Source organism: Myodes glareolus, chromosome 7, assembly GCF_982192425.1.
Source record: "Myodes glareolus chromosome 7, mMyoGla1.1, whole genome shotgun sequence".
Taxonomy (NCBI): Eukaryota; Metazoa; Chordata; class Mammalia; order Rodentia; family Cricetidae; genus Myodes; species Myodes glareolus.
The window spans coordinates 86,192,721-86,219,032 of NC_142032.1; the positions used below are offsets into that span (position 1 = coordinate 86,192,721).

General features: G+C 37.0%; 1 protein-coding gene across 4 annotated transcripts in view; it reads left to right on the forward strand.

Moving 5' to 3' along the window:
- Smg1 (SMG1 nonsense mediated mRNA decay associated PI3K related kinase) overlaps positions 1–26,312 on the forward strand; it is a 101,972-nt gene that overhangs the window by 39,440 nt on the left and 36,220 nt on the right. For 3 of the 4 annotated variants that reach the window (XM_048460479.3, XM_085692981.2, XM_048460480.3), the window contains 25 exons: positions 338–435; positions 2,042–2,215; positions 4,342–4,566; positions 5,255–5,356; positions 6,025–6,294; positions 8,600–8,730; positions 8,870–9,031; positions 9,593–9,711; positions 10,094–10,181; positions 10,267–10,368; positions 11,926–12,066; positions 12,572–12,771; positions 13,140–13,336; positions 13,473–13,637; positions 14,112–14,266; positions 15,489–15,631; positions 15,778–15,979; positions 17,533–17,642; positions 19,288–19,435; positions 19,687–19,846; positions 20,937–21,057; positions 22,292–22,540; positions 23,549–23,833; positions 25,402–25,546; positions 25,661–25,799. In XM_048460479.3, the coding sequence (XP_048316436.1) occupies positions 338–435; positions 2,042–2,215; positions 4,342–4,566; positions 5,255–5,356; positions 6,025–6,294; positions 8,600–8,730; positions 8,870–9,031; positions 9,593–9,711; positions 10,094–10,181; positions 10,267–10,368; positions 11,926–12,066; positions 12,572–12,771; positions 13,140–13,336; positions 13,473–13,637; positions 14,112–14,266; positions 15,489–15,631; positions 15,778–15,979; positions 17,533–17,642; positions 19,288–19,435; positions 19,687–19,846; positions 20,937–21,057; positions 22,292–22,540; positions 23,549–23,833; positions 25,402–25,546; positions 25,661–25,799 (4,031 nt within the window). Of the gene's footprint in view, positions 1–337; positions 436–2,041; positions 2,216–4,341; positions 4,567–5,254; positions 5,357–6,024; positions 6,295–8,599; positions 8,731–8,869; positions 9,032–9,592; positions 9,712–10,093; positions 10,182–10,266; positions 10,369–11,925; positions 12,067–12,571; positions 12,772–13,139; positions 13,337–13,472; positions 13,638–14,111; positions 14,267–15,488; positions 15,632–15,777; positions 15,980–17,532; positions 17,643–19,287; positions 19,436–19,686; positions 19,847–20,936; positions 21,058–22,291; positions 22,541–23,548; positions 23,834–25,401; positions 25,547–25,660; positions 25,800–26,312 lie in introns of those variants that run through there. The other variant, XM_048460481.3, reaches the window with a different exon arrangement.

Consider the following 26,312-nt stretch of genomic DNA (forward strand, 5'->3'; position numbering starts at 1 on the left):
ATTTCTGCTGTGAAATCAAATGTACATCCTTGGTGACTAGTCATGACCCTGAGATAGAAAGCTAGGTTGATAGTACATGGTGGCATTTTAAATTTTGTGTGTGTGTGTGTGTTGGGGTGGGAGTGGTGTTTTTGGGTATGGTGACATTATAGGTATTAAATCAGATAAAAAAATACATGATTTACATACTGATTTCTGTAGAATGTCAATTTTTTAACATTAAGAGGGTTGATTAATCACCAGTAAGCTTTTTAGTAACTTTTGGTAATCCCTCCCATGCCTTTTATTTTTCCCCCTTCCTCCCTTTTTTTTTCAAAATTTCTTCCATGATGTCAAGGGTGGTTACAGAGTTTGGAGCCATTTTGGGTAGCTGACCTTGCATTTTCTACCACTCTTCTTGGTCAATTTCTTGAAGATATGGAGGCATATGCTGAGGTAAGTCATAGAAAGCCAAGCTATTCTCAAAGATAATAAACAGAATTAGATTTATTTTAAAAATAATTAAGACTGACATTTAAGCAGAAATTATAAGATCATTGAGATTGTTTTTAAATTTATTATGTATATATATGTACACACATGTCTGATATTATGCAAAGTTTAAATGTTTTTGATAGCAGATACTGTTTTGAAGGCAAATCTCATAATTAATTCCTTTCTGTTGTTGTTGCCAAAAGGCAGATAAATGCAGTTTAGAACTGAAAAACACCCCTAAAGATGCTGCGCTAGGGTAGCCAGAGGTTTTCATATCATGCTGTGGAGGACAAGCATTCATTTTGCTCCACTGGTGCAGCTGTGTATGAATGTGGTGACTTTGAAGGTGCTTTGTGCATGCAGCCTTTGCCCTTGCTCCTGGCCTCACTGCTGCGATTCTTTTGTCTTCATGGGAGTACCATGGTTCTTGTTTGGCTGGCCCACACACTGAGTTTGCTTTAGTTCTTTGCTACTTTGAGGCAGTAAGAGTTTGTTCATTATTCTACCACTTTCATCACTGATATATTTGTTTGCTTTCTTCAGGAAGAAAGAATAGAATATTATATTTCCTCGTTTTTCTTTTGTCCCCTGTAACATGTGGAATGTAGGCCTCCCCAAAGAGGTTAATCTTTTACCTTAGGCATTTTAATACTATTTCTCTTTCTCCTTTTTTGGGGGGCAATTAATTATTTATAGAAATATGTTCTAATACCCAATCTTAATTCTCTTTGGGGATAGCTTAAACTTTCAATTAGCTTTTAAGTCTGTATAGTAGGTCTTCAAATTTCTAACCCCTTTTCTTTAGAGTGCAAACTATTAATATATTATTAATTTTTGGTCACAAATTATATGGAATTACTTTTTAGTAGAAAACAAATTCTGGAATACCAAAATATTGTGTCTTTTGTACTTATGCAACAGAATATTATATATGCATAAGAATTTGTTTTGTTTTAACACTTCCTGTATTGATGTAGATCATTTCCATAATTACCTGGTTTTGTGTGGAATGGTTTAGAGAACTTCAGACATGTGGAGTCCTATGTTTCCTCTTTTAGGCTAAAATTTCTCTTAATTGATAATCTTTTCTAGGGCTAGGTGTCGTTGAACACAGCTTTATCTCCAGGATCTACGAGGCAGAGTTAGGCACATCTGTGTGTTGGAGACCATCCTGGTCTACATACTGAGTTTCAGACCAGCAGGGCTACTTAGTGAGACCCTATTTTAAAAGGGGGAGGGAAGAAAACTGCTAATGTTAAGTGACTTTAAGAATTGGGAGACTTACTGGATAAGTCTCTGCTACTCCAGAGGCTGAGTGAGATACAAGCATCAATGGAGCCCAAGAAGCCTTGTCAACATAGTAGTTTTATCTGAAAATAAAGTGTTGGGGAATGGGGAGGGGCAGATTATAAGAAATAGGGACTGGAATGTAGCTCAATACAGACCCCTTGCCTAGTATGTGCTAGGGCTTGGTCTTGATTGCTGGTTACTAGCTTATAGCAGTAAAGCCAAAACAAATCCTACAGTGTACTACTTTTCAATAAGAATGTTGTATATTTATATCTAGGACCTCAGCCATGTGGCCTCTGGGGAGTCAGTGGATGAAGATGTTCCTCCTCCATCAGTGTCATTGCCAAAGCTGGCAGCACTTCTCCGAGTGTTCAGTACTGTGGTGAGGAGCATTGGGGAGCGCTTCAGCCCAATTCGGGGTCCACCCATTACTGAGGCATATGTCACAGATGTAAGTGTCTTTTTAAAATCCAGGTTGTGTTATGAGGGCCTCCTGTACCCAGTAAACTTTATTAACCGTTCTTGTAAATGTGTTTGTGTCTAGTTACTTCCTTATTCAGAAAAGTAGGGAAGTCTGCTTATCAACCACCATCCTCACATTCTCACCCCACCTAGAAAGGGCCATTCTAAATTTTTACACACCCTTGACATTTCTCTAAGGAGTTCCTTCACAGATCCATGTATTTTTATTTTCTTTGGTACTGGAGGTTGAACCCAGTGCCTTGCATAGACTCTGTTCTCATCTGCACCTCATAAAGCACTGAACTTTTTACTCAACTTAACTTTTCAATTAAAAATTTAAAACATTAATTTTTTAAAAAAATTGAGTCGTCTTTTAGTTTTCAATGCAATAAGAATAATAGACTATAAAGCATCAGAGGTCATTTTCGTGGGTTGATTGTGTAGTTTGTAGTAGAGCCTTTGCCTTGCATGAAAACCCTGAATGTTACTGCAGTGAAAATAAAAACTGGTCGTTCTTTTTGAGCATGACGACATGAAACTCAGGAGTCAGCCTTTGATGTAAAAAAATTACTATTTTAAAATATCAGCCTGAATCCAGGTATGAGAAATGACCAAATTACTGCACTTGAGTGGTCATTCCATGGTGTAGTTTAACAAAGAGAAATGAGCCTTGAGCCTTGCTCTGGAATGAGGAGGAAAGACAGTCTTCACGACTGAAGTTGTCCTACTGCTCAGGTACAGTGCTGGCTTTTTAGGGTCATAACTTGTAGACACATTGCTAGATGAATAAAGTACTGTGTAATTCTTGGTAAGGTCGATGTGTATTAGAGTAGAAGTATCAGATTAATATATATAAAATTAAACCTGTGTGTTGATAATTGAAATCTTCAAAATGGCTTAATTTCTGTCTTTCCTTTTTATTGCTTAAAAAGTTTCCTGCTTGAAGAGTGAAGTAGAGACCGTTAACTCAAATAAAAAACAAAAGGAAAGGAACATAAGCTTTTCCAGAATAGTTATATTTTAAATATGTTATGAAGGCCTTTAATTTTGGTTTTTGTGAATAGCATTAATGAAACTTACATACAGATCTTAAAGACAATCCACTGGGTATTATTGATTGATAAAGATTTGTGATACTTTTTGGCTTGAACTTTTCCATTTTTTAAAAAGGGTTTTACTTGAAATTTAGTATATAAAAATATTGTTACAGTTTAATGATTTCTGTGTGTGTGTATATATGTATGTTGGAAATTATTTGGTTTTTATGATTCTTAATAGAATTGTGCACATCAGGAATTCTTGAGAAACAACTTCCAGGACTCAGTGGTAGAATGCCTGGCTACGATGGTCATTGATACACGAACTTTAATATTAGCTTAAAGCAACTTTAGTATTTATTTTGAAAAGATTGTTAAAAATCCAAGATCTAGCTGAGTGGTGGTGGTGCATGCCTTTATTAATCCCAGTGCTCGGAAGGAGGAAGCAGGCAGTTATCTGAGTTTGAGACCATCCTGGCCTACAAAGTGAGTTCTAGGACAGCCAGAACTGTTTTACAAAGAGATACTGACTTGAAAAACCAAAACTAAAACAAACAAACATACAAAACCCCCCAAAAACAAACAAAACAACCAACCAAATAAACAACAACAAAAAAAAATCGATGATCTGTGTTTAAGCAAATGTGAGCAGGACATTTCTAAATGTGCTGACTTGTGGTGTGTATCATAACTATAAAGACACTAAACTTTAGCCATTTGATACTTTCTAGGAATAGAGGAAGAGTATAAGTGAACTCAAGGGGGACAAATTTCATTTCTTGTCAAGACAGTAATTTGGAATACTTTTTTAGCCAAAATCTTTTTGTATATAGTATTAAAGATGCTGATATTAGCTACCAAGAATTAGAGAACCAACTGTGAACTATGTGGAGGTGCACATCTGTAAACCAATCTGGGTTAACCTTTGCCCCATCTCAGTCAAACAGGGGGAAAATAATCCCCCAAACAATAAGACTGTTAACTAGACAGATAATTTTAAGTTGAAGCTGCATTAAATATCAAATAGTGGTGTAGAGAAGCTTGTGTTTAAAAAGGTGCTTGTTTTCCCCATTTGCAGGTTCTGTACAGAGTAATGAGATGCGTGACGGCTGCAAACCAAGTGTTTTTTTCTGAGGCTGTGTTGACAGCTGCTAATGAGTGTGTTGGTGTTTTGCTCGGCAGCTTGGATCCTAGCATGACTATACATTGTGACATGGTCATTACATATGGATTAGATCAACTGGAGAATTGCCAGACTTGTGGTACCGATTATATCATCTCAGTCTTGAATTTGCTCACATTGGTATGTGAATTACTCCTTTTGTTGTTTTACATTGTTGTTTATGTAGGTCTTTAAGTTGATGTGGAAGAATCTAAAGAATTTTGCTTCATTTGTTTTAAGAAAGGCTCTGCTTTTATCTTTTTAAACATTCCATTGATAACTCTTAGTTTTCTAGTCCAATATGCTTTTTTTCTAATAACAAATTGCCTTTAGTGTTTGAGCTTTACTCTTCATTCTCTGACCCTATGTTGATGACATGTCCCCCTTTACTGGAGACTCACTTGTATGGGAGAAGGTACTTGACTACTTTCAAAAACCTGCTAAAATTTTATTTCTTAGAAAAAACTTTTATCATTCTTCTTAAATTTCTTTTTTCTTTTCCCTTAATATATTAACTGTACGTAACTGCTCCCTTTAAAATACAATGAAATAGTGAATTTTTATACTTAGCTCCTGTAGTTAGAAATGTATGTCCTATCTGGTTTGTGTAGGCTGCTGATTGCCTTCTCCTGGCAATTTATCCAATTTTAGTATTTTAAAGAACTCCTGGTCCTTTTACTGTCCTCATTGTTTTGCCCCCCCCTTAAAGAATTGCCAACTATGTAATCCTTTTATATTGACATTTTTTTCACTTTGTAATGTGCATTTAAGGTTCTTCCTTGCCTTTTTGTAACTTAAGTAAGCTTATTTTAAAATTTTGTTCTTTTAGATTGTTGAGCAGATAAATACAAAACTACCATCATCGTTTGTAGAAAAGCTTTTTATACCATCATCTAAACTTCTATTTTTACGATACCATAAAGAAAAAGAGGTAAGCAAGATATGGATAACAACTGAATTACTTCTGACATTGAAAAGTGGGACTTACTTACTAGACTATGTTAGTATGAAATGATGCTTGGTATTGAATATAAAAGAATTACAGTGAATACTTTAGGTTAATACTTGTTATCATACTAGCACCTTCTTGATTGAGGTACCTCATAACTTTTTTTTAAAGTATTCATAATTTACTTTTATTAACTCGATTTTGGTAAATTTTATAAAGGCAAAGAGGCAGATTTATTTCTAAAATTATAAATTCAAAAGTATTACATATATTAAAAATAAAAATTACTAGTTATTAATCAGCAGACACTCCAAATTGACTGTAGACTTAACTAGATGGGGGGAATCAAGCTTAAACTGCTGTTGTGTAAATGTTGATATTGATTTAAAAATACAGCAGCAGCAACAACAACAAAAAACCCTGCAATGCTTCTTGTGAAGTTTCACATTAGCAGCTTTTAGAACATTCTTTATAATAAGTCAATAGAGCTTTGTAAAAAGCTCACCAATATATATGTTCCCTAAGGTTGGTCTTGTAAAACGAACCTGTTGGGTGTTATGGACTGTAAGTGTCTAAATCTTGAATGGTGATCTCCCTAGCATGCTACATAGAGTGATTTTTAACCACTTTACTGAAATTTTCTTTTGTAGGTTGTTGCTGTGGCCCATGCTGTTTATCAAGCAGTGCTTAGCTTGAAGAATATTCCTGTTCTGGAGACTGCCTATAAATTAATTTTGGGAGAAATGACTTGTGCACTAAACAATCTGCTACACAGTCTCCAGCTTCCTGACGCCTGTTCTGAGATTAAACACGAGGCTTTTCAGAATCACGTGTTCAATGTTGACAATGCCAACTTTGTAGTTATATTTGATCTCAGTGCCCTGACAACAATTGGAAATGCCAAAAACTCATTAATTGGGGTGAGTCTTTAATTGTAAAGATTTGTTATTTATGCATTTAGTGTTATTTCTGGTTTTGAGGCAGGGTTCTACTGTGTGGCATAGGTGGGCCTTGAACTCATTGTGTTCTTGCTTTAGCCTCCTGAGTACTGACTGGGATTATTGGAATATGCCACCACTCCTAGCCATAAAGACTATCCGTGGTTAAGCCCTCTTCACCCTTTGCTATCTTGTTTTCTTCTTGTTTCTCTTCTTTTTTTTGTAAGAGTCTTTATAGGCCAAATTAACTCTAGGTGCTGAGGTTATAGGCGTGTATCACCATGTCCATTCATAACCTCATATTTTATTTGTGGGTTGGGGACAGAGTTCAACATTTAGTACTTTCTTTAATTGCTCCCCATCTTATTTTTTGAGGTATGGTCTTTCATTGAACTTGGGCATCATTAATTCAACTAGTTAGTCCAGTGAGCTCCAGGTATCTGTTTGTCTGTCTCTTGATTACAGATTTGTGCCTACTTTATGTGGGTGTTGGTAGTCTGAACTCATGTCCTTGTGCTTGCATGACAAGTGCTTTACCCACTGAGCCAGCTTCTCAGATTGGACTCACATTTTTTTTTTTTTTGTCTTTTTTTGGAAGAAGAAATGTCACTTTTTTTTTTCCAACTTCAAAAGAGGACCTGGAACTCTTGTCAGACTGCTCACAATAGCTTGTAACTTGAAATCTAGCATGCGTGTATACACACACACCACCACCATCAGTAAAATCATCATCATCAAAATAATAATAAAAACAAAATGGGAAAAATTTTCAGCTAGATGTGGTAGTACATGCTTATAGTCTGAGCACCCAGAGGGTGGAGACAGAACTGCCAGTTCTAGACCAGCCTGCAATTAGGTATTAGTCCACACAGTGAGACCCTGTCAAAAAATGAAAAGTTCTTTATCCCTTATAGGAATTTTTATTACGAAATTAATAGTTAGTGATGGGGAGAGAGACTTTTGTGTGTGTATATCCTCAGATAAAGGTGCTCATATTCTTATAAACAACAATAGTAAATTTGTTGAATCTTAAAAAATAGACACAAGGTTGAAGTAGAGAGTTTAAGGAAGTATTTAGTGGGAATGCATGGGATCATAAGGTAATTGGATAGGTGCAAATGTGACCAAAATTATGTACATGAATGAAAATGTCTTAATGAAAGCATCTACATATACAGAAGCATACTGGGTGTGTGACGGAGGGAGAGGATTGGGTGTGTAACTAAGTGGCAGAGTGTTTGGATTCAATCCCAGTATCACAAAAAATCAAATGGTATAATAATAAATTTTGAAGTGGCATCACTAACACCCCCTCCCTTTTTTTGAGTTAGCTCTGACTTGTAAGACCTAAAGAGTTCTACCCACATCTCTGCCTTTGCCTTCCAATTCTCAATTGGAATTGTAGACTTGTACTAATAAATCTGACTACATCCTTTTGATTTTATAATTACTGTACTTAGTTTATTTCTTCTTTCTGTTGAACCATACAAAAACAATAATTTAAGGAGAGAGAAATGTTCTGTATTAAACAATAATGTTTTCTAAGACTCAATGTTCGTGCTTACTTTCTTTAGCTCGTATGCTCAGAGTATCCATGCTGTCCCATAGATGCCCCTTTCTCTATGATACTTTCTCCTTACATATGAAGCTTGTGGGAAACTCTCTTCTTAATACACCTGAGTTTTATTTTTGAGGAATTCATATCCTGTATAGGTTGGATAAGGTTTATGTTCAGTGATTTGTCATTCTGAAAAAGCGATGGGTGAGGCAGGTAGTTCTGTGGCGCATTGTGTCTTAGAGGAAAAGGAATAGGTAGAAAAGGCTTAGAGAGGCAGGATTGCTGGCTTTGTTATTGAACAAGATACCTTGCCATTTGTAATATGCTAAAAGTTGAGCAAATGTAGGCTTTGTATTAAAGTACAGAGTACTGTATCAAGAACTTTGCTTAAATTAGACAGGCATCAGCAAACTGGCTATTTGCCCCAGATTTAGTTGTACATCTGTTTCTTGCTTTTGTTTTAAATTGCTTGATTGAGCTATACTTTATTATGTTCTCGCTTTGTAAAGAAAGTTATATCAGAGACAGCCAGCTGCTCCTTGTTTTGACTGATAGCTTATGACGATGCCACTCAGCCTAACTTGAGGGAATGTTTGCTTTGTGTACTAGATAATTTCCAAGTTTTAGACCTTTGCTTTAGGTTTTAAGTGTCTAAGCACCCTTGATTCCGAAGGTAGATTGTGTGTGTCTTGAGGGAGCCATAAATATACTTTGTTTTTATCTTGGCAGATGTGGGCACTGTCTCCAACTGTGTTTGCACTGCTGAGTAAGAATCTGATGATTGTGCATAGTGACCTAGCTGTTCACTTCCCTGCAATTCAGTATGCAGTGTTGTACACCCTGTATTCCCATTGTACCAGGTACTGTGCTCACAGGTTCTCAAGGGGAAAAACAAAACAAACAAACAAAAAAAAAACCCAAAAAACCAAGAAATGTTTCTTCAGTTTGTTGTCTTCATTTAATGACAGTTGAAAAGATGATCTCCACTTTATCTTTCAGGCATGATCACTTCATATCCAGCAGTCTTAGCTCTTCATCCCCTTCCTTATTTGATGGTGCCGTGATTAGTACTGTAACTACAGCCACAAAGAAACATTTCTCAATTATATTAAATCTTTTGGGAATATTGCTAAAGAAAGATAATCTTAACCAGGACACCAGGTACATAAATAATTTTTTTAAAAAATAATGCGTTCCTAAGTTTATTAATTTTTTGTGTTTTGAGGCTAAGAAATTTAGATTGCAGCTTTATTGTGAGGCACCTGATTGGATTCTGTTACTTGATTTTTATGTACCCTGCTGGGCTCTACTTGGGGGTCATTTTCCAGTGTCATCATGCTGCTTTTCAGAAACAGAATACCATGATGCAGAAACAAATTTCTCTAGACTTAGCTTTTTATTTGTAGGTTTATTTTACTTGTAAATATGTATATTTTTGTGTATCTCTGTGAGGGGAGCACTCTTGGAGGCTTGTGGTATTAGATTTCCCTGGCGTGGGAGTAACAGATTGCTGTGATCTGGCTGATGTGGGTGTTGGAAACTGAACATCAGTCCTCTGAAAGGGTACTATGCACTCAGCCACTGCAGATTCTCCAGCTCCACCTTTTATTTATTTTCGTTTTTTACTTGTGTTGTTTGAAAAATAAAATGAAAACTGGTAGAAGAAAGTGCTTTATTGTTTTTTTTTTAAATGTAAAGCCAACTGTTTATTTTATGTTTCAGGAAATTATTAATGACATGGGCTTTGGAAGTGGCTGTATTAATGAAGAAGTCTGAAACATATGCACCTTTATTTTCCCTTCCATCTTTTCATAAATTTTCCAAAGGCCTTTTAGCCAACAGTAAGAGACTTACGTTTTAATTTTGTTTACCCTTTAAAAGGTAATATTGGTTAATGGGAGAAAGTAGTACAGCAGCACTCTTCTGCTGTGAAGTGAGTAGTTCCTATTTTAATTCCATTTATAATAGTCTTGATTAATTTTTATTCTGTTTGAAAAGTATTGAATTGTCAAATTTTCAACCTTTATTCCATGAGCTTGAATTTTGTTGAATATTAATTTCCTAGGTGTTTCTCCCAGTGAGGTATAAAGAGTAGGGTATAATCCATACTAGGTGCTTCTTGTTTGATGAGTGAGTGAGTGAATGAAGAATGAATGGGTTCAGAATGTTATGTTGACCAAAATGTACTGAAAGTAACCTTTTTTTTTTAAAAAAAAATAATAGCGCTTGTTGAAGATGTGAATATCTGCTTGCAAGCATGCAGCAGTCTCCATGCTCTGTCCTCTTCCTTACCAGATGATCTGCTGCAGAGGTATGGAATAGATACTGAATCTTTGGCTCTGGCTATAATGGCACGGAAATGCTACCACACCTGTTTTATCTGTTATTTTTCTTAGGTGTGTTGATGTCTGCCGTGTTCAGCTTGTCCATAGTGGAACTCGTATTCGACAGGCCTTTGGGAAGCTACTGAAGTCAATTCCTTTAGATGTTGTACTAAGGTATAACTGTTTTGGGTTGCTATGTTTTTACTACTTTGTAATTGTCTACCATAGTAAAAGATTAATCACCATGTTTAGTGCATTAAAATTTAACATATTGCATGATACTTCTTAGTGATCAAAGACATGTCAAAGGAAATTTTTGGAGACCTAGAAGCAGAAAACATTTTTTTTTTTTTTGGTAATCTTTGTCATCTTATAATAATTAGGGTAGAATAATTCATGTAGTATCCCAAATCCATTACTTAGTGATTAAAATTTTTTGTTTTGTTTCTTTAAGGCAGGGTTTCTCTGTGTAGCTTTGGTTGTCCTGAAACTTGCTCTGTAGACCAGGCTGGCCTCAAATTCAAGGGAGTTAGATGTTTAGTAAAGGATTTATTTTCTTTAGTTTTGTGTCTGAGTGGTTTGCCTGTGTGTATGTTTCTCTCTGTACTACCATGTGTATGCCTGGTGTCTCCTGAGGTCAGGCAGGACAAAGATGTTGAATAAACTTTTATGACTTTTGATTAAGCTGATTTTGGAGCATTTGTTTTGTTTTTGAGATAGGGTTTCTCTTATCCCAAGCTAGCCTCCAACTTTTTATACAGCCAAGGAAAATCCTAAACTCTAGATTCTCTGGTCTTCCTCCAAAGTGCTGGGATTGTAGGTGTGCATCACTGTGTTCAGTTTATTCTGTCTGTGAGCAAACCTAGGGCTTTGTGCTGGACAAGCATGCCACTGACTGAACTACATCTCCAATACGTACCCTTTCTCTTTTCCCTTTTAACATCATCATCATCATTATTGTTGTTATTATTGGCAAGGTCTCATGTTGTAGTGCATGATAGTCCCAAACTGGTCTTGAACTCAGGATCTTCCTGCCCCCCAAATCCTGGAATTACAGGTGTACACTAACAATCTTTTTTAAGATTTTATTTTTACTTTGTATGTATGTGTTTGTGAGTGTGTCTGTCCCCTGTAGTTGAGCCACCTGTGTGGGTGATGGGAATTGAACTCAGGTCATCTGGAAGAGCAACAAGAGCACTGAGTACTCTTAACATTGAACCATCTCTCCAGCCCCCTGCATCAACAATTTGGGAACCTTTAAGATTCTAAAATTGCGAAATTATAACATACACACACACACACACTCACCCTCTTATTGTTTTGTTTTTGTTTTCGACACAAGGTTTTTCTTTATAGCTCTAGTTGTTTTAGAACTTAGTCAGTAAACCATGCCTGCCTCTGCCTTCTGAGTGCTGGAATTAAAGGCATTTGGCACTAACACCCAGCTTTTTTTTTTTTTTTAAAGGTAGGTACTTACTACATCATTACATAACCATAGGCATAACTAGAATTTGCTATGTAGACCAGGCTGGCCTTGCACTCAGGGATCTGCCTGCGTCTGCTTCCTTAATACTGTGAATAAAGGCATGGGCCACTGGTCCTAGCATCCTCTATCCATTTTTGAGTCTTGGTTTTATTTTTGTTTCCAATGAAGTTATAGTACTCCATTTATAGAATCTGTTAACCTTCCTTCTAAAACATCTTTCATGACGATGACTTTTCTTTTAACAGCAATAACAATCACACAGAGATTCAGGAAATTTCTCTAGCATTGAGAAGCCACATGAGTAAAGCACCAAGTAACACGTTCCACCCTCAGGACTTTTCTGATGTTATCAGTTTCATTTTGTATGGGAACTCTCACCGAACAGGGTAAGTAAGGCTCTGATTCTTTCATTAGAGAACAGTAGTTCTAAGACTCTTCTGATAATTACATCCAGATTTGAGAAAACATTCATCCAATGCGCTCCATTGGAAGGTAATACTGTTTGGTGGCTCATATGATTTTTATCAGCTTTGGAGATAGATACTGCTTTGAAGGTAGCATTTGTGGGAACAGAAATGGGCTGTGACTTTTCACTGGTGAAATGTGATTGACAGTTGATTGATCTGATTTCCATGAATGCTTTAGAGGGAGGGTTGGAGATGATATTGTTAAGACGTTTAGTTGTAGTGAATGAAAATAACCTGAAGGCCAAATAATTATGAGCAATGTAGCCAGTAATTCAGTTTCATTATACCTCAGCCTGTTCTTAAAGTGTAGTGGCTTCTTTTGGTATGAAAAATTGATCCCTATTCCCATTCCCCTTGTGCTTGTTTTGATTATTAAGATGATGAAGTTGTCATTGTCTGTTACATATGAAACTACTTTTCCCAGGAAGGACAATTGGTTAGAAAGATTGTTCTATAGCTGCCAGAGGCTGGATAAGCGTGACCAATCTACAATTCCCCGCAATCTTCTAAAGACAGATGCTGTCCTTTGGCAGTGGGCTATTTGGGAAGCTGCGCAATTCACTGTTCTTTCAAAGTTGCGAACCCCACTGGGCAGAGCTCAGGACACGTTCCAGACAATTGAAGGTAACCAGCAATTTAATTTGGCATTCTTTAAACTTTGTGATGTAGATAAATTTCTAGGCCTTTTAACTTCAGAAAACCTGGCTTTATAATTGGTATATTTCAGATGTTTTTTTATTTCTATACTGTTCACTAAATAATTTCTAGATATGACTTTTAAAGAAGGTTTTATTAAATAATTGTATTGCCATGTGCATGTCTGTTTTTGTTCAAAAGCTTAGGATTATATGGAACATTTTCCCCCCAAAATGAAAGATTTAATCTTTGATTTATGTTTTATTTTAAATTGATGAGTATATAAACAGGATAATGTGTAAGTTGATTTATTAAGAGTTTTCTCTGATTCAGAGTGTTGCTGCCTTTGTTTTTAGGTATCATTAGAAGTCTTGCAGCCCATACACTAAACCCTGACCAAGATGTTAGTCAGTGGACCACTGCAGATAATGACGAAGGCCATGGAAGCAATCAGCTTAGACTTGTTCTTCTGCTTCAGTATCTGGAGAACCTGGAGAAATTAATGTATAATGCCTATGAGGGATGTGCAAATGCGTTAACATCACCCCCCAAGGTTGGTGTCCATGGAATTATAGTGGTGCTTTGTAATAGAGTCATTGTGAAACAGTAACCATGTCTATTTAGTTTATAAGTATTCAAGGTATCTTCACCATAATTTTGTCCCCCCCCCCCCTTTTTTTTTTCTGAAGGTCATTAGAACTTTTTTCTATACCAATCGACAGACTTGTCAGGACTGGCTTACTCGGATCCGCCTCTCCATCATGAGGGTAGGGTTGTTGGCAGGTCAGCCTGCTGTGACAGTGAGACATGGCTTTGACTTACTGACTGAAATGAAAGCAAATAATCTATCTCAGGTAAGGTCATTGGGAATATATTTTAGCTGTTGAAATTTGGGTTTGGTCTCTTTGAAATTCAGTCTACAGATAAGTTAACTTTAGTTGTTTTTCAAGACTCTTCATCCAGTATCTTATAAAACTAATGACTCCCCCCATCATTTATGTTTAATACATAGAAAGTATTAAAAATATGAACTTTTTATTCTTAAAGACTGGGACTTTAGGAATAATTGTAAGAAATTTGTATGTGGAGCTCATTCTTAGGGTGTTCTTAATTAACTTAGGGAAGTTCTTAATTTAATTAGGTTCAGAATAAATAAATGGAATTTTAAACAACAGAATGCTTACTCCTTAATAAATGTTTTTTAAGTTAATTAAGCTAAATAGTGTGAAAGGAATTGTTATATATAAGTTGTGGCCAGTAGTTTATAAGTTAAGTAGATATTTTTCAGTGGTGTCGAGGTCTGTGACTAATCTACTTGCTGTTTCCAGGGGAATGAATTAGAAGTAACTATCATGATGGTGGTAGAAGCACTGTGTGAGCTCCATTGTCCTGAAGCTATACAGGGAATTGCTGTCTGGTCATCTTCAGCTGTTGGTAAAAATCTTCTCTGGATTAACTCAGTGGCTCAGCAGGCTGAAGGGAGGTAAGTTAGAAGGAAAGAAATGAATGATAAGATTTTTATGTTAAAATCCTTTGTATTATATAATCATGAAAATAGCTTTATCTATTTTGAGTATGATGCCTGCTGTAACTTCAGTAGGGGGCATCTTTCATTTGTTCTTTTATTAGCAGCCATACATGAATGCCTTGCTTACGTAGGAGGTTATGAGAAATCATACTGGAAAACAAGGCCTTTCAGTTTCATGAATGGTTTTAAATAGGGTTTTTGATTGAAAACCTTCCACATTTGATTCTGGTATATAAACTGACTGTTGCTGTAGTGTTCACTCACAACTCTGTCAATTGCATGTATGCCTCATTTAAGTTTAAGTAGTTCTTAGGAATTTGGAAAGAGGTAACCACTTAAATTTGGAAAGATAAATAACCTGGTGTCTGTAGATGTTGGTGTGTCTAAAGCTACATTTTCTTAGTGTGGTAGTTTTTAACCTCTGCTGTAGAAACAATAGTCTGTCTATAGAGCTGCATGGCTTTTCTACTCACCAATATTCTAAAAAATATCTTCTACAATCTCATTTCTCTTTTGCTGGCTTTTTTTTTTTTTTCCGCTGGGTTTCTCTGTGTAGCTTTGGAGCCTGCCCTGGATCTGTAGACCAGGCCGGCCTTGAACTCACATAGATCCAGATCTGCAGATCCACCTGCCTCTGCTTCCTGAGTGCTGGGATTAAAGGTGTACGCCACCGCCGCCTGGCTTGAGTTTTCTTAATGGACACCATTGCTTATTTGTGAGTGCATACTAATTTGGCATACTTTTGAAATATCTTGTATAGTAAAGTAGTTATCAGTAGTTCAGTAGTTTATGCTAATGTTTTTTTTTCCTTTTCCTTTTTATTTTTTTGCATGTTTGTCTGTTTTGGTTTTTCAAGACAGAGTTTCTCTGTGTAACAGTCTTGGTTGTCCTGTAACTCACTCTGTAGACCAGGCTGGCCTTGAACTCACTGAGATCCTCCCAAGTGCTGGGATTAAAGGCTTGAACCACCACTGCTGGGCCCACTTGTTTTATACTGTCTTGGTATGAGGCAGAGATCTAATTTCCCCTTCCAAATAGATGACTCTTAATAGATGACTCTTTGTCCAGGTGCAGTTCATCAAGTAATTCATTCTCTTACCATTAATTCTTTTTTTTTTTTAAGGAGTTTCATTTGAGTGATTTTAAAAAAATGAGACTGTTTTAATTTGTATTCAAGGTTTGAAAAGGCCTCTGTGGAGTACCAGGAGCACCTTTGTGCCATGACAGGTGTTGATTGCTGCATCTCCAGCTTTGACAAATCTGTTCTCACATTGGCTAATGCTGGACGTAACAGTGCCAGCCCCAAACACTCTCTAAATGGTGAGCATACAGCGTTTATATTAACAATGCCAAAGTTACAGTTCATTTGTCCAGTTAAACTTACCGTATGTTTCCAGGTATTTTTGGTCTATGAAATATTCCCAGTTCTCAGTTTCTGTCTTCTTTCTTAATCAAATACCTTTCAGGCGAATCCAGGAAAACTGTGCTGTCCAAACCAACTGATTCTTCCCCCGAAGTTATCAATTACCTAGGGAATAAAGCCTGCGAGTGCTACATCTCTATTGCGGATTGGGCTGCTGTGCAGGAGTGGCAGAATGCTGTCCATGATCTGAAGAAGAACACCAGCAGCACTTCACTCAATCTGAAAGCTGATTTCAATTATATCAAGTAATGGCTGCATCTAGTCAGCGTCCTCTGCCCTGTTGATAAGTAGTCTTCCTCTGTGGTGGCAAATACTAAAATTGTCATATTTATAAGAGGAAACCAACAGTGGGGTAAGGAAGGAATCTTCTTAGTTGGAAGATAGAGTTATACATAAAGAGGCACTGCTTTAGAGAGGCTCACACAGGACAACTATGTTTCTGAAGTACTGTTAAATCTTTAAAGAAAATTTGTTTTAATGGTGAGAGTTTGTGTATATCTCTAAGTTATATTCTTTGTTCCTCTTTAATTATGCATCTCAAAATTGTGGATTTACTGCATTCCAGACACATGACTGGAAGGGCAAAGCTCATCAGAGTTGGTTCACTGTCCTTGCCTTCCTGGTAACTGAACACATAATCTGTGGAAAGCATCGGGTATAGTATAGCAAGACAAAACACACTCCTTCTAACTCTTGAAAATAGAAAGAGAGGAAATGGGAGGGAAAAAAAAAACCTGACAAAGGATTACTTGACAAAGGATTATTTGTGCCTCAAAGAAAACAGTTAAAGTTAGGCATAGGCAGTTTAGAATAACTGTGGCAGAATGGGTGAGGTTGGAAGAAATTAAAGTCTTAAGTTTTTTTGGGGGGGGCATGTCTTGTCAGCAGTTGAAAGCGTAGAATAGTAGAGTACAGTGGGGACATGGTGAGTGGGGGTCTGCTACCAGAAAGCCTAAGGTCTTGTAGTGGGATAGATAATAGATGTTAGACATAAACAGATCATCAGCAACCAGTATTTAACCTGAGAAGCAACTGTTGATACTGTTGGAGTAGGAATGGGGTAAGCCAACTGATGAATATTTCCGTTGCTGCTTTCAGACTTAGTGATAAAAGAAGGGACCCAGTGAAAGGTGGTGGTGTAGCCAGCAATCCCAGCACTAGAAAGGTGGAGACAGAAGGACAAACATCCTTAGTTACATAAGTGAGTTCCAAACCAGCTTGTCTGAAAAAGATAGAAAAGAGAGGTTGAGAACATAAATTTTGCTCCTGGTTGGGGGATATCTTTAGTAGAGATGGGGCAGAGGAGGGAGAGGTGTGGAGCTTGTATGAATGGGGCCTCTCATCTTGGCACTGGAATGTCAGAGCTATAGGAAATTATTGCAGAAAAGGAAATAGTTGGAATTCTTTCAGGGATGGTAAATGAGTTTCATTAAAAAAAAAGGTTTGGTAGATGTCTCAGTGAAAGAGTCAGGACTAAGGTATAAAACTGAGACAATAGGACACTTTTTGTGGGAAGAGAGGCCAGCAGGTGGCTTGGAGAAAGCAAGTGTTGAAGACCTGTTGTAGAATCTACTGCCAGTGTGTTAACAGGTTCACAGAAAGAGTAATGTGAGAAGGCTCAGCTGGTGGTCATGGCTAGGACTTTATTGAAATGGGGAGCCCCATCAAGATGAAATGGTATTTCTAAAATCCATTTCTTTGAAAAGTTGCTCCCTTCTACTGCTTGTTCTTCCTATTGTTCCCAGGTTACACAGGGCTGGTAAGGCCTAACACAAGCTGATGGGTATTTTAATTACAGGTCACTAAGCAGCTTCGAGTCTGGAGAGTTTGTTGAATGCACTGAGCAATTGGAATTGTTACCAGGAGAAAATATTAATCTACTTGCTGGAGGATCAAAAGAAAAAATAGGTATTAGAGAACAGTTTTTTTTTTTCATGGCAAGTTTCTTAAAAGTTTGGATAGTTTTTGTTTTACTAGGAAACCTATAAGTTCTTGTATATTTATTTGGAGTCCTATACTATATGAAGCAACATATTTCACTAGACTTGTGCTATTAATAGTTGATGAGGCAAATGAAAAAGTGGCTCAGTTAAAATTAAAGTGGCAATGGTGGCACACACCTTTAATCCCAGGACTCCAAAGGCAGAGGCAGGCAGATCCTCTGAGTTCTCGCCATTACCCAGTGAAATCCTGTCTCAAAACAAACAAGCAAACAACAGCAACAAAAAATTAGAAGTGGGAAAAGGTGACATTGAGACTTTTAGATTGATGTGGACACTTAATTAAAAAAGCACAAAGCAGTGTTTGGGCTGCACAGTTTCCTTAATTTTCATCTTTGTGAGCATACTGTATATTACTGCTGTTGAGGCATTCAGAGGTCTGCTGTGCAGACTGAGGTTTGCCTCATGGAGAGTAGGATGCATTATGTAATCTCTCAAGTACTTCTGTGGAGAGCTGTGAAATCCAACCAGGTGCATTCTTGATGTGTATTTGTCTAAAAAAGGCTTTCACCGTTGGTTAAGAGGTGCAGTATTGTTTCCATGTAATTAGCCCTTTCATTTACATTTTAGAAAAATTATGCAATGTTTTTTTAAAAAGAGAGGTGTCATTTATTTTAAAACTAATTTTCCTATCTGTAACTTTGATTTTGTTTATTGTGTTCTTTTGGAACTCATTATGTAGACTTGGCCTGAATTCATAGGTCCTGCTATGTTTGCTTTCTGAGTGCTGGGGTTAAAGACAGAGTCCACCATACCTGGCAGTTTTGGTTTCTTATATAAGGTGCTCACTGTTGAAGTGTACTTACCTCTGAATTTAATTTCAAGTCTTAAAAAATTATACTTGTCTTAGAATTAGTTTTTTTCAGGTATAAATGAATTTGGCTATAGTTATTAGTTGGTATGGTATATAGTTATTTTATGGTATATAGTTAATTAGTTAAATATGTACCAGTAAGCTTAGGATTGAGGAGCTATCTCAGTCACTAAACTATTTGCCATACAAATATGAGGAGCTTAGTTCAGTCCATAGCATCTGTCAAAAAGTTTTGTATGCTGGCATATGCTTGTAATCCTAGTGCTTGCTAAAGCAGCAGGGTAGGCTGGCCATTGAGAGACTGATAAAAAAGATGGATGGGACTAGAGGAATTATACTGGAGTTGGCTTCTGGCCTCCAGATGCACGTACAGTGCACACCATTAAATAAATAAATGAGATAAAATTTCATGAAGTGAAGTGGAGGAAAACCTCACTGAAATGGTTACATCCTTTATAGAATCAAGTTTTGAATGTAAAAAGAAGGGGTAAAGAAGATTTCTTATCAATATTTGCACCTTTAATGGCAGGTGATTGTTAGAGGCATGAGGTATAATTTTATGTTAAATAATGCAGTTTACGTTACTAAATTTACACTATCTGAAATGTCTAGCTACGTGACCTTAAGGAAAGAAAGGAGGTATTCATTGATGATAATTACTTTATTAAATATTGCCAAAATATTTTAATACATTTGTACATTAAGAACAAATTAACTTAATACAATGTAACTTGTTTAGATATGAAAAAACTACTTCCTAACATGCTCAGCCCAGACCCACGGGAGCTTCAGAAATCCATTGAAGTCCAGCTGTTGAGAAGCTCGGTCTTTTTGGCAACTGCTTTAAACCATGTGGAACAAGATCAGAAATGGCAGTCCTTAACTGAGTGAGTCACAAGTGTACACATTGGCAGGCAGCAGCAAAAAATCGAAACTACAGATGTGTAGAAACCTCTGAAAGCAAACATCTTGTTTTGCTCGTAATCTAATATAGAGCAGACTGCTTTCCTTACTGTGAACCCTTACTGTGACCCCTGATTTTTTTTAATACCAAATGGTAATGCCTTAGCCAATTTATATTAGTGGTTACAAGATGAAGAATCTTGTTAATTAATTCACAGCAAATATGTTCTTTCAGAAACGTGGTAAAGTACTTGAAGCAAACCTCACGCATAGCTATTGGACCGCTAAGACTGTCTACGCTAACAGTGTCACAGTCCTTGCCAGTACTGAGTACCCTGCAGTTGTACTGCTCATCTGCTCTCGAGAACACCGTTTCCAATAGACTGTCCACAGAGGTGTGTAGATGTGTGTGGTCTTTAAAATTTCTTAGTTTAGTATATATGTATGGTTGTTTTCCTGTATGTGTCTGGTGCCCCTAGAAGCCAGAAGAAGGCTGGAGTTACAAATGGATGTGAGCCACCATGTGGGTGCTGGGAATTGAACCTTGGTCCTTTGAAAGAGTAACAAGTGCTCTTAACAACAGAGCCATCTCTCTAGTCCTGAAGTATATTTTTTGTAAGTATTCTCTGTGAGTGTTAATATGTTAGTATAGATCAAAGACCTCATTTTCTCAGTTTTTAAAGTAGAATTTGTAATTGGGTAAGCTGGTGAACTCAATTCTGAAATGTATTCCTAGACAGATTTTCATTTGAGGTGTTATAGGACAGATGGAAGAATCTAAGGTTTTGACTAATTGCTAAATCTTGGTTTTTTTTTTGTTTATGTAAATTTTGGATTTCACTTATACTCTTTCTCTTTCTTAATAGAGTAAACTTCAACCAAAAAGAGAACCATTGCAAAGAATTTGCAACCTTTAAAAATTATAGAATTCAATAGTTTAATGCTTTTTTGCAATTTTGGTTTAGAGTAAATACATGTTTTCACAGATGCATTTTTATCAGTAAATATACTGACAAATTATACTTAATATTCTGAGTTTATTTATTAAACAAAGGTTTTCTGTTTAGGTGTGTCTTAGTTTCTTTTTTATTGCTCTGATGACATACTCTGACCAAGGCAGCTCGTAAAAGAAAGTGTTTGATTTGGGCATACAGTTTCAAAGGGTTAAGTTCAGGATATCAGACCAAAGGCATGGCAGCTGAGACCTAACATTTTAATCTCGAAATTGAAAGCAAAGAGAGAGTAAGAAACACTGAATGTCTTTTGAAACCTCAAAATCTGTCCTAATTGACTTCTTCAACAAGACCACATCTTCTAATCCTTCCTAAATAGTTCTACCAACTGGGGACCAAGTATTCAAATACACGAGCCTCATTTACACCAGCACAGGTTGGAAGGTTATAGAGAAGTTAGACTATATGTAGTCTATCTTGAGCTTATTAGAAGAGACTGTTTTACACAAGTCATTTGTCTCTTTGCTGCCAGGACTGTCTTATCCCACTCTTCAGTGATGCTCTTCGCTCATGTAAACAACATGATGTGCGGCCTTGGATGCAGGCATTGAGATACACCATGTACCAGAATCAGCTGTTAGAGAAAATTAAAGGTAACTATCTCTTTCTCTGTCTCATTCTTTACATAACCGTGGCTGCCCTAAAACTTACTGTGTAGACCAGGCTGACCTCAAACTCACAGACACCCACCTACCCCTTTCTCTCAAATGCTGGGATTAAAAGCATATGCCACCTCTTGGACCCATTTTCTTTTCCTGTTTTTTTTTGAGGCAGGGTTTCTCTAGTGTTGGAGCCTGTCCTGGAACTAGCTCTTGTAGACCAGGCTGGTCTCGAACTCACAGATCTACCTGCCTCTGCCTTTCAAGTGCTGGCATTAAAGGCATGCACCACCACCACCAGACTCCGTTTTCTTTTTCTTAAAGTTAACTTTACTGAGATATAAATTATACATTTAAGTATGCATTTTGGTTTGTTTTTTTCCTATCTACCTCTATATACCCACCAGCATAGACAGGATGGAGAACATTTTTCTCTTAACCCTAGAAAGTCCTATGTCTCTCTTTTCAGGTCACTAACATTGTTCCTGTCTCAGGATGATTGGCTTCCTATTCCTGTAAATTATACTTATGTTTGCTGATGTTTTCACATAAATGGAATTAGGCTACATCCTCCCATATCTGGCATTGCTAGCTTACATGATATTTTCAAGGTTCTCCCTTGTTAATTTGTCAATAAAGTGGTCTTTTATATTGTTAGTAATATTCCACTGTATGAATGTGCCTACATTTGTCGGTAGAACTTTGTTCTTGGTTCTTCTAATTGGGTAGCTAAGTATGAAGCTGCTATAAACTTTTGTGTTACTTATTTCCCTTGTTGTTTCAACCAAATTTATTTTTTATTTTATGCATAAGAATTTGCCTGCATTTGTGTATATGTCCTCTATTTTTGCCTAGAGGCCAGAAGAGGGTGCTGCATCCTCTTGAACTGATGTTACAGGCAGTTGTGAGCCATTATGTGGGTGCTGGAAACCCTTCTCTACAAGAGCAGGAGCTCTAAACTGACAAGTTGTCTCTCCAGCCTCTGACCTAGGCTCTTCTAACAATTCAGATGTTACAACGTTAATTTCTTCTAGAGAATGATTTTCACTCTGCTGTTCTTGGTTGTGTCCCTTCATTCTAATACTATTGTAAGCTGTGCACTGTGCTACTTGTTGGGTTTTGAAGATTAGCTCTCTTTGGAAAGGTGGCGAGGAAGGGTATGCTTAGGGAACAGAGTCTGGAGTTAGTGACTTGGGAATTAATGAAACATTTTCTTTTTCCTTTCCAGAACAAACAGTACCAATTAGACGTCATCTCATGGAATTAGGTCTGACAGCAGCAAAATTTGCTAGAAAACGGGGGAATGTGTCACTGGCAACAAGACTGCTGGCACAGTGCAGTGAGGTTCAGCTGGGAAAGACAACCACTGCCCAGGATTTAGTCCAGCATTTTAAAAAACTGTCCACTCAAGGTCAAGTAGATGAAAAATGGGGGCCTGAGCTTGATATTGAAAAAACCAAGTTGTTATATACAGCAGGTTAGTAAAAGCATATAAGAAAAAACTGAATGCATGTTTCTGTATGTGGTGTAAGAAGTATTTTAGGAAGAAACATTATTTCCAGTGTTTATAGATCAGTGTCCTTCAGTAAGACATGTTTTCAAAGATCATTGATTATCCCTGGATTCGTTTATTTTCCTTTTTGCATGTGTCGTGTGCCTCCTTATTTGTATATATGGGAGCACACATGTGAGTGCAGGTTCACGTCTGTGTTCATGTATGTTTGTAGGCTAGAGGTTGATAATGGATGTCCTTAATCGATACCCATCTCATATCCTGAGGCAATGTTTTTCACCTGAACCCAGATCTCACTTGGTTAGGGTAGCCTTACTAGCCAACTTGTTCTGTGTATCTCTGCTATCCTTTCTCTGAGTGCTGGATTTATAGTCTTTTATGTCTGCTCAGCATTTGCCAGGGTTCTGGGCATTCAAACTATCTTCCTTAATGTTTACATTACAAGCATTTAGCCCAGTGATCCATCTTCCCAGCCCCTGAATTTTTTTTTTTTAATTGTTATTATGACAAGGTCTAACTCTTTTAGCTGATCTGAAACTCACTAAGTCAGCCAGGCTGACCTCTACCTCATAAGGCATGTGTCATCATGCCTGGCTGAGTTTATCATATTTTATTTATTTTAATCTTAATTCTGTTATTTTAAAGTGTAAATACCTGCATGTACATATATGCGTCTCATATGTGGCTGGTACCCAGAAAGCCAGAATGGGGTGTTTGGATCCCCTGGAACTAGAGTTACATGAGGTTGTAAGCACCTGATATGGTTGCTGGGAACTGAACCTGGGTTTCTGCAAGAGCAGCGGCTACTCTTAACCACTGGACCCATGTCTCTAGTCCCTAATTTATGTTTTTAAAAATAAAAACAAATTAAATAGATAAATAAATAATTGCTTCATCTTGAAATAATTTATTCTACTATTAAGAGTAAATAAATCAGTGGTTTTATATGGGTATGTCTTTTTTTTTCTATAGGCCAATCAACACATGCAATGGAAATGTTGAGTTCTTGTGCCATATCCTTTTGCAAGTCTGCAAAAGCTGAATATGCTGTGGCTAAGTCAATTCTGACTCTGGCTAAATGGATCCAGGCAGAATGGAAAGAGATTTCAGGACAGCTGAGACAGGTGTACAGAGCTCAGCAGCAGCAGAACTTTCCAGGCCTTTCTACTTTGTCTAGAAATATACTTGCTCTAATAGAGCTGCCGTCTGCTAATACAGTGGGAGAAGAACACCCTCGAATTGAGAGTGAATCTACAGGTACAATTTTATTCTTTTTTTAGCTTTAAAAATAATAATTTTATAAGTTATAATCAATGTTATGCTAACTCTATTTTGCCACAAAAATTTCAACTACAAAAATACAGCACATTGGCAGTAACTAGTACTTAATGTCATATATCCAACTTTTCAGATGTAAGTTCCTTTCTTGACTTAGAGGGGTATTTTTGCCTTGATTCATGAAAGAGTAAATGCCAGACACAACAGATATACATAGTTTGTTGGTTGTTGGAGCATGGAAAGACTCAAGTTTCTTACTGTGTCTTATACTAGCAAAGGTACTTGGCCAAAAAGGGTAACTGGTTAATCTAAACAAAATTTATTGCTTTTGTTTCTTCTTTCTTTCTTGTTTTAAGAGGGAAGGGTGCTGGAAATTGTATCCGGCATCTTTGGCATGCTAGGCAGGAACTACATCCTCACTTTCTGTTTGTTTGTTTGTTTTCCTTTCCTTTCCTTTCCTTTTCCTTTTCCTTTTCCTTTTCCTTTTCCTTTTCCTTTTCTCCTTTCCCTTTCCCTTTCCCTTTCCCTTTCCCTTTCCCTTTCCTTTTCCCTTTCCCTTTCCCTTCTTTCCTTTCCCCTTTCCTTTCCCCTTTCCTTTCCTTCTTTTCTTTTTTCTTTTTTTCCCCCTTTTTGAGATAGTCTAGCTGGCCAGGAACTTGCTATATACTGCCATGCTGGCTTCAGACTCACAGAGATCTTCCTGCCTCTGATGCCCAGTTGCTGGAATTAAAAGGATATGTCACCACACTTACCTGTTTCTTTTTTGAGATGGTATCTTTCTACAGATTGTAACTGACCTCATATCAAAACTTTCCGTTTTGAATGTCTTAAATGTTGAGTTATAGGCAGTTGGCACTGTGTCCACTTTGTGTGTGTGTTTTTAATTTTTTTTTTTTTGTTGTTGTTGTTGGAATGCCTCATTCATGCTATGCAAACACTATTTTCCTGACCTACATCCTAATCAGTTCTGGAGAAAACTGATTTCTTATACACTTACATTTTTGTTGTGCAGAAATTTAGGGTTTAAATTACTTTAATTGTATTTTGTTTATTTGCACTAGTTTTTAAAAAATATTTCTAATGTATCTATTAAACAGTTCTTTGTATTCATAAGGGATATGTCTTAATACCATGGCATATGAATTCTCTCTGTAGAAAGGAAGTAAAGATCTGTTTACCCTGTTGGTCTCTATGGTATGCTTATCACCCGTGCATTGTTTTTACCAAATGCTTAAAATGGTTCTAGTCACGAGGGACTAACGCTCAAGAGCAGGGTGTAAGACATTTCTACAGCATATCCATCACCTAAGCTATTGCTAAAGATTATAGGAATGTGTGTGTCCACAGATGATAGCATAAGCTGATGCCTTTTAATATAGTCACACTGCAAAACAAATACCCAAATTTGGGTCGTAACAGTTTATGTACTGTGATATATTGGACTTAGTACTTGCTTACAATTAATAAAGACTTAACAGGTCAATGGGAACACCACTAGAAGTTATGAATGTAACACTGAGCTCTTGTTATTTTTCCTGTCATGGCAGTGCATATTGGAGTTGGAGAACCTGACTTCATTTTGGGACAGTTGTATCATCTGTCTTCAGTGCAGGCACCAGAAGTAGCCAAATCTTGGGCAGCATTGGCTAGTTGGGCTTATAGGTGGGGCAGAAAAGTGGTTGACAATGCCAGGTATGTATGTTTCAATGTGCAGTTGATGTAAGACACTGCAAAACAGAGATACATAATGCTGATTTTGGAGAGCTTTGGTACCTGAAATACTTGATGACTTGTTTATTTTTATAGTCAGGGAGAAGGTGTTCGTCTGTTGCCTAGAGAAAAATCTGAAGTTCAAAATCTGCTTCCAGATACTATAACTGAAGAAGAGAAAGAGAGAATATATGGTATTCTTGGGCAAGCAGTATGTCGGCCAGCAGGAATTCAGGCAAGGAAGACATGATACAATGATTCTGGGGGGAGTAGTGCCAACATTCTGTTGTAATTTCTCTTTCTTTCTTTCTTTCTTTCTTTCTTTCTTTCTTTCTTTCTTTCAGTTGGCCACATTGTTTGTTTGTTTTTGAGACAGGATTTGTCTGTATGGTCCTGATTGGCCACATTTGTTTGTTTTGGGGGTTTTCTTGAGACAGGATTTCTCTATATGGTCCTGCCTATTCTGGACCTCACTCTGTAGACCAGGCTGGCCTCGAACTCACAGAAATCTGCCTGCCTCTGCTGGGATCAAAGGTGTGGGCCACCATCACTGGGATCAGTAATTGGCTACCTTATTAAATAATGAATAAGGTTTAGGTTGTTTATGTTGCAAATAAAACTCTCTCAAATTTTAAGATGATACGTAGTTATCTTTTTCCTAATATCATAATTTCTTGAGAAATCAAGTAATTTCTTTATGGTTCTGATGAAAATAGATGAAGTTCCTGTTGTGTAAATTAACTTTCTC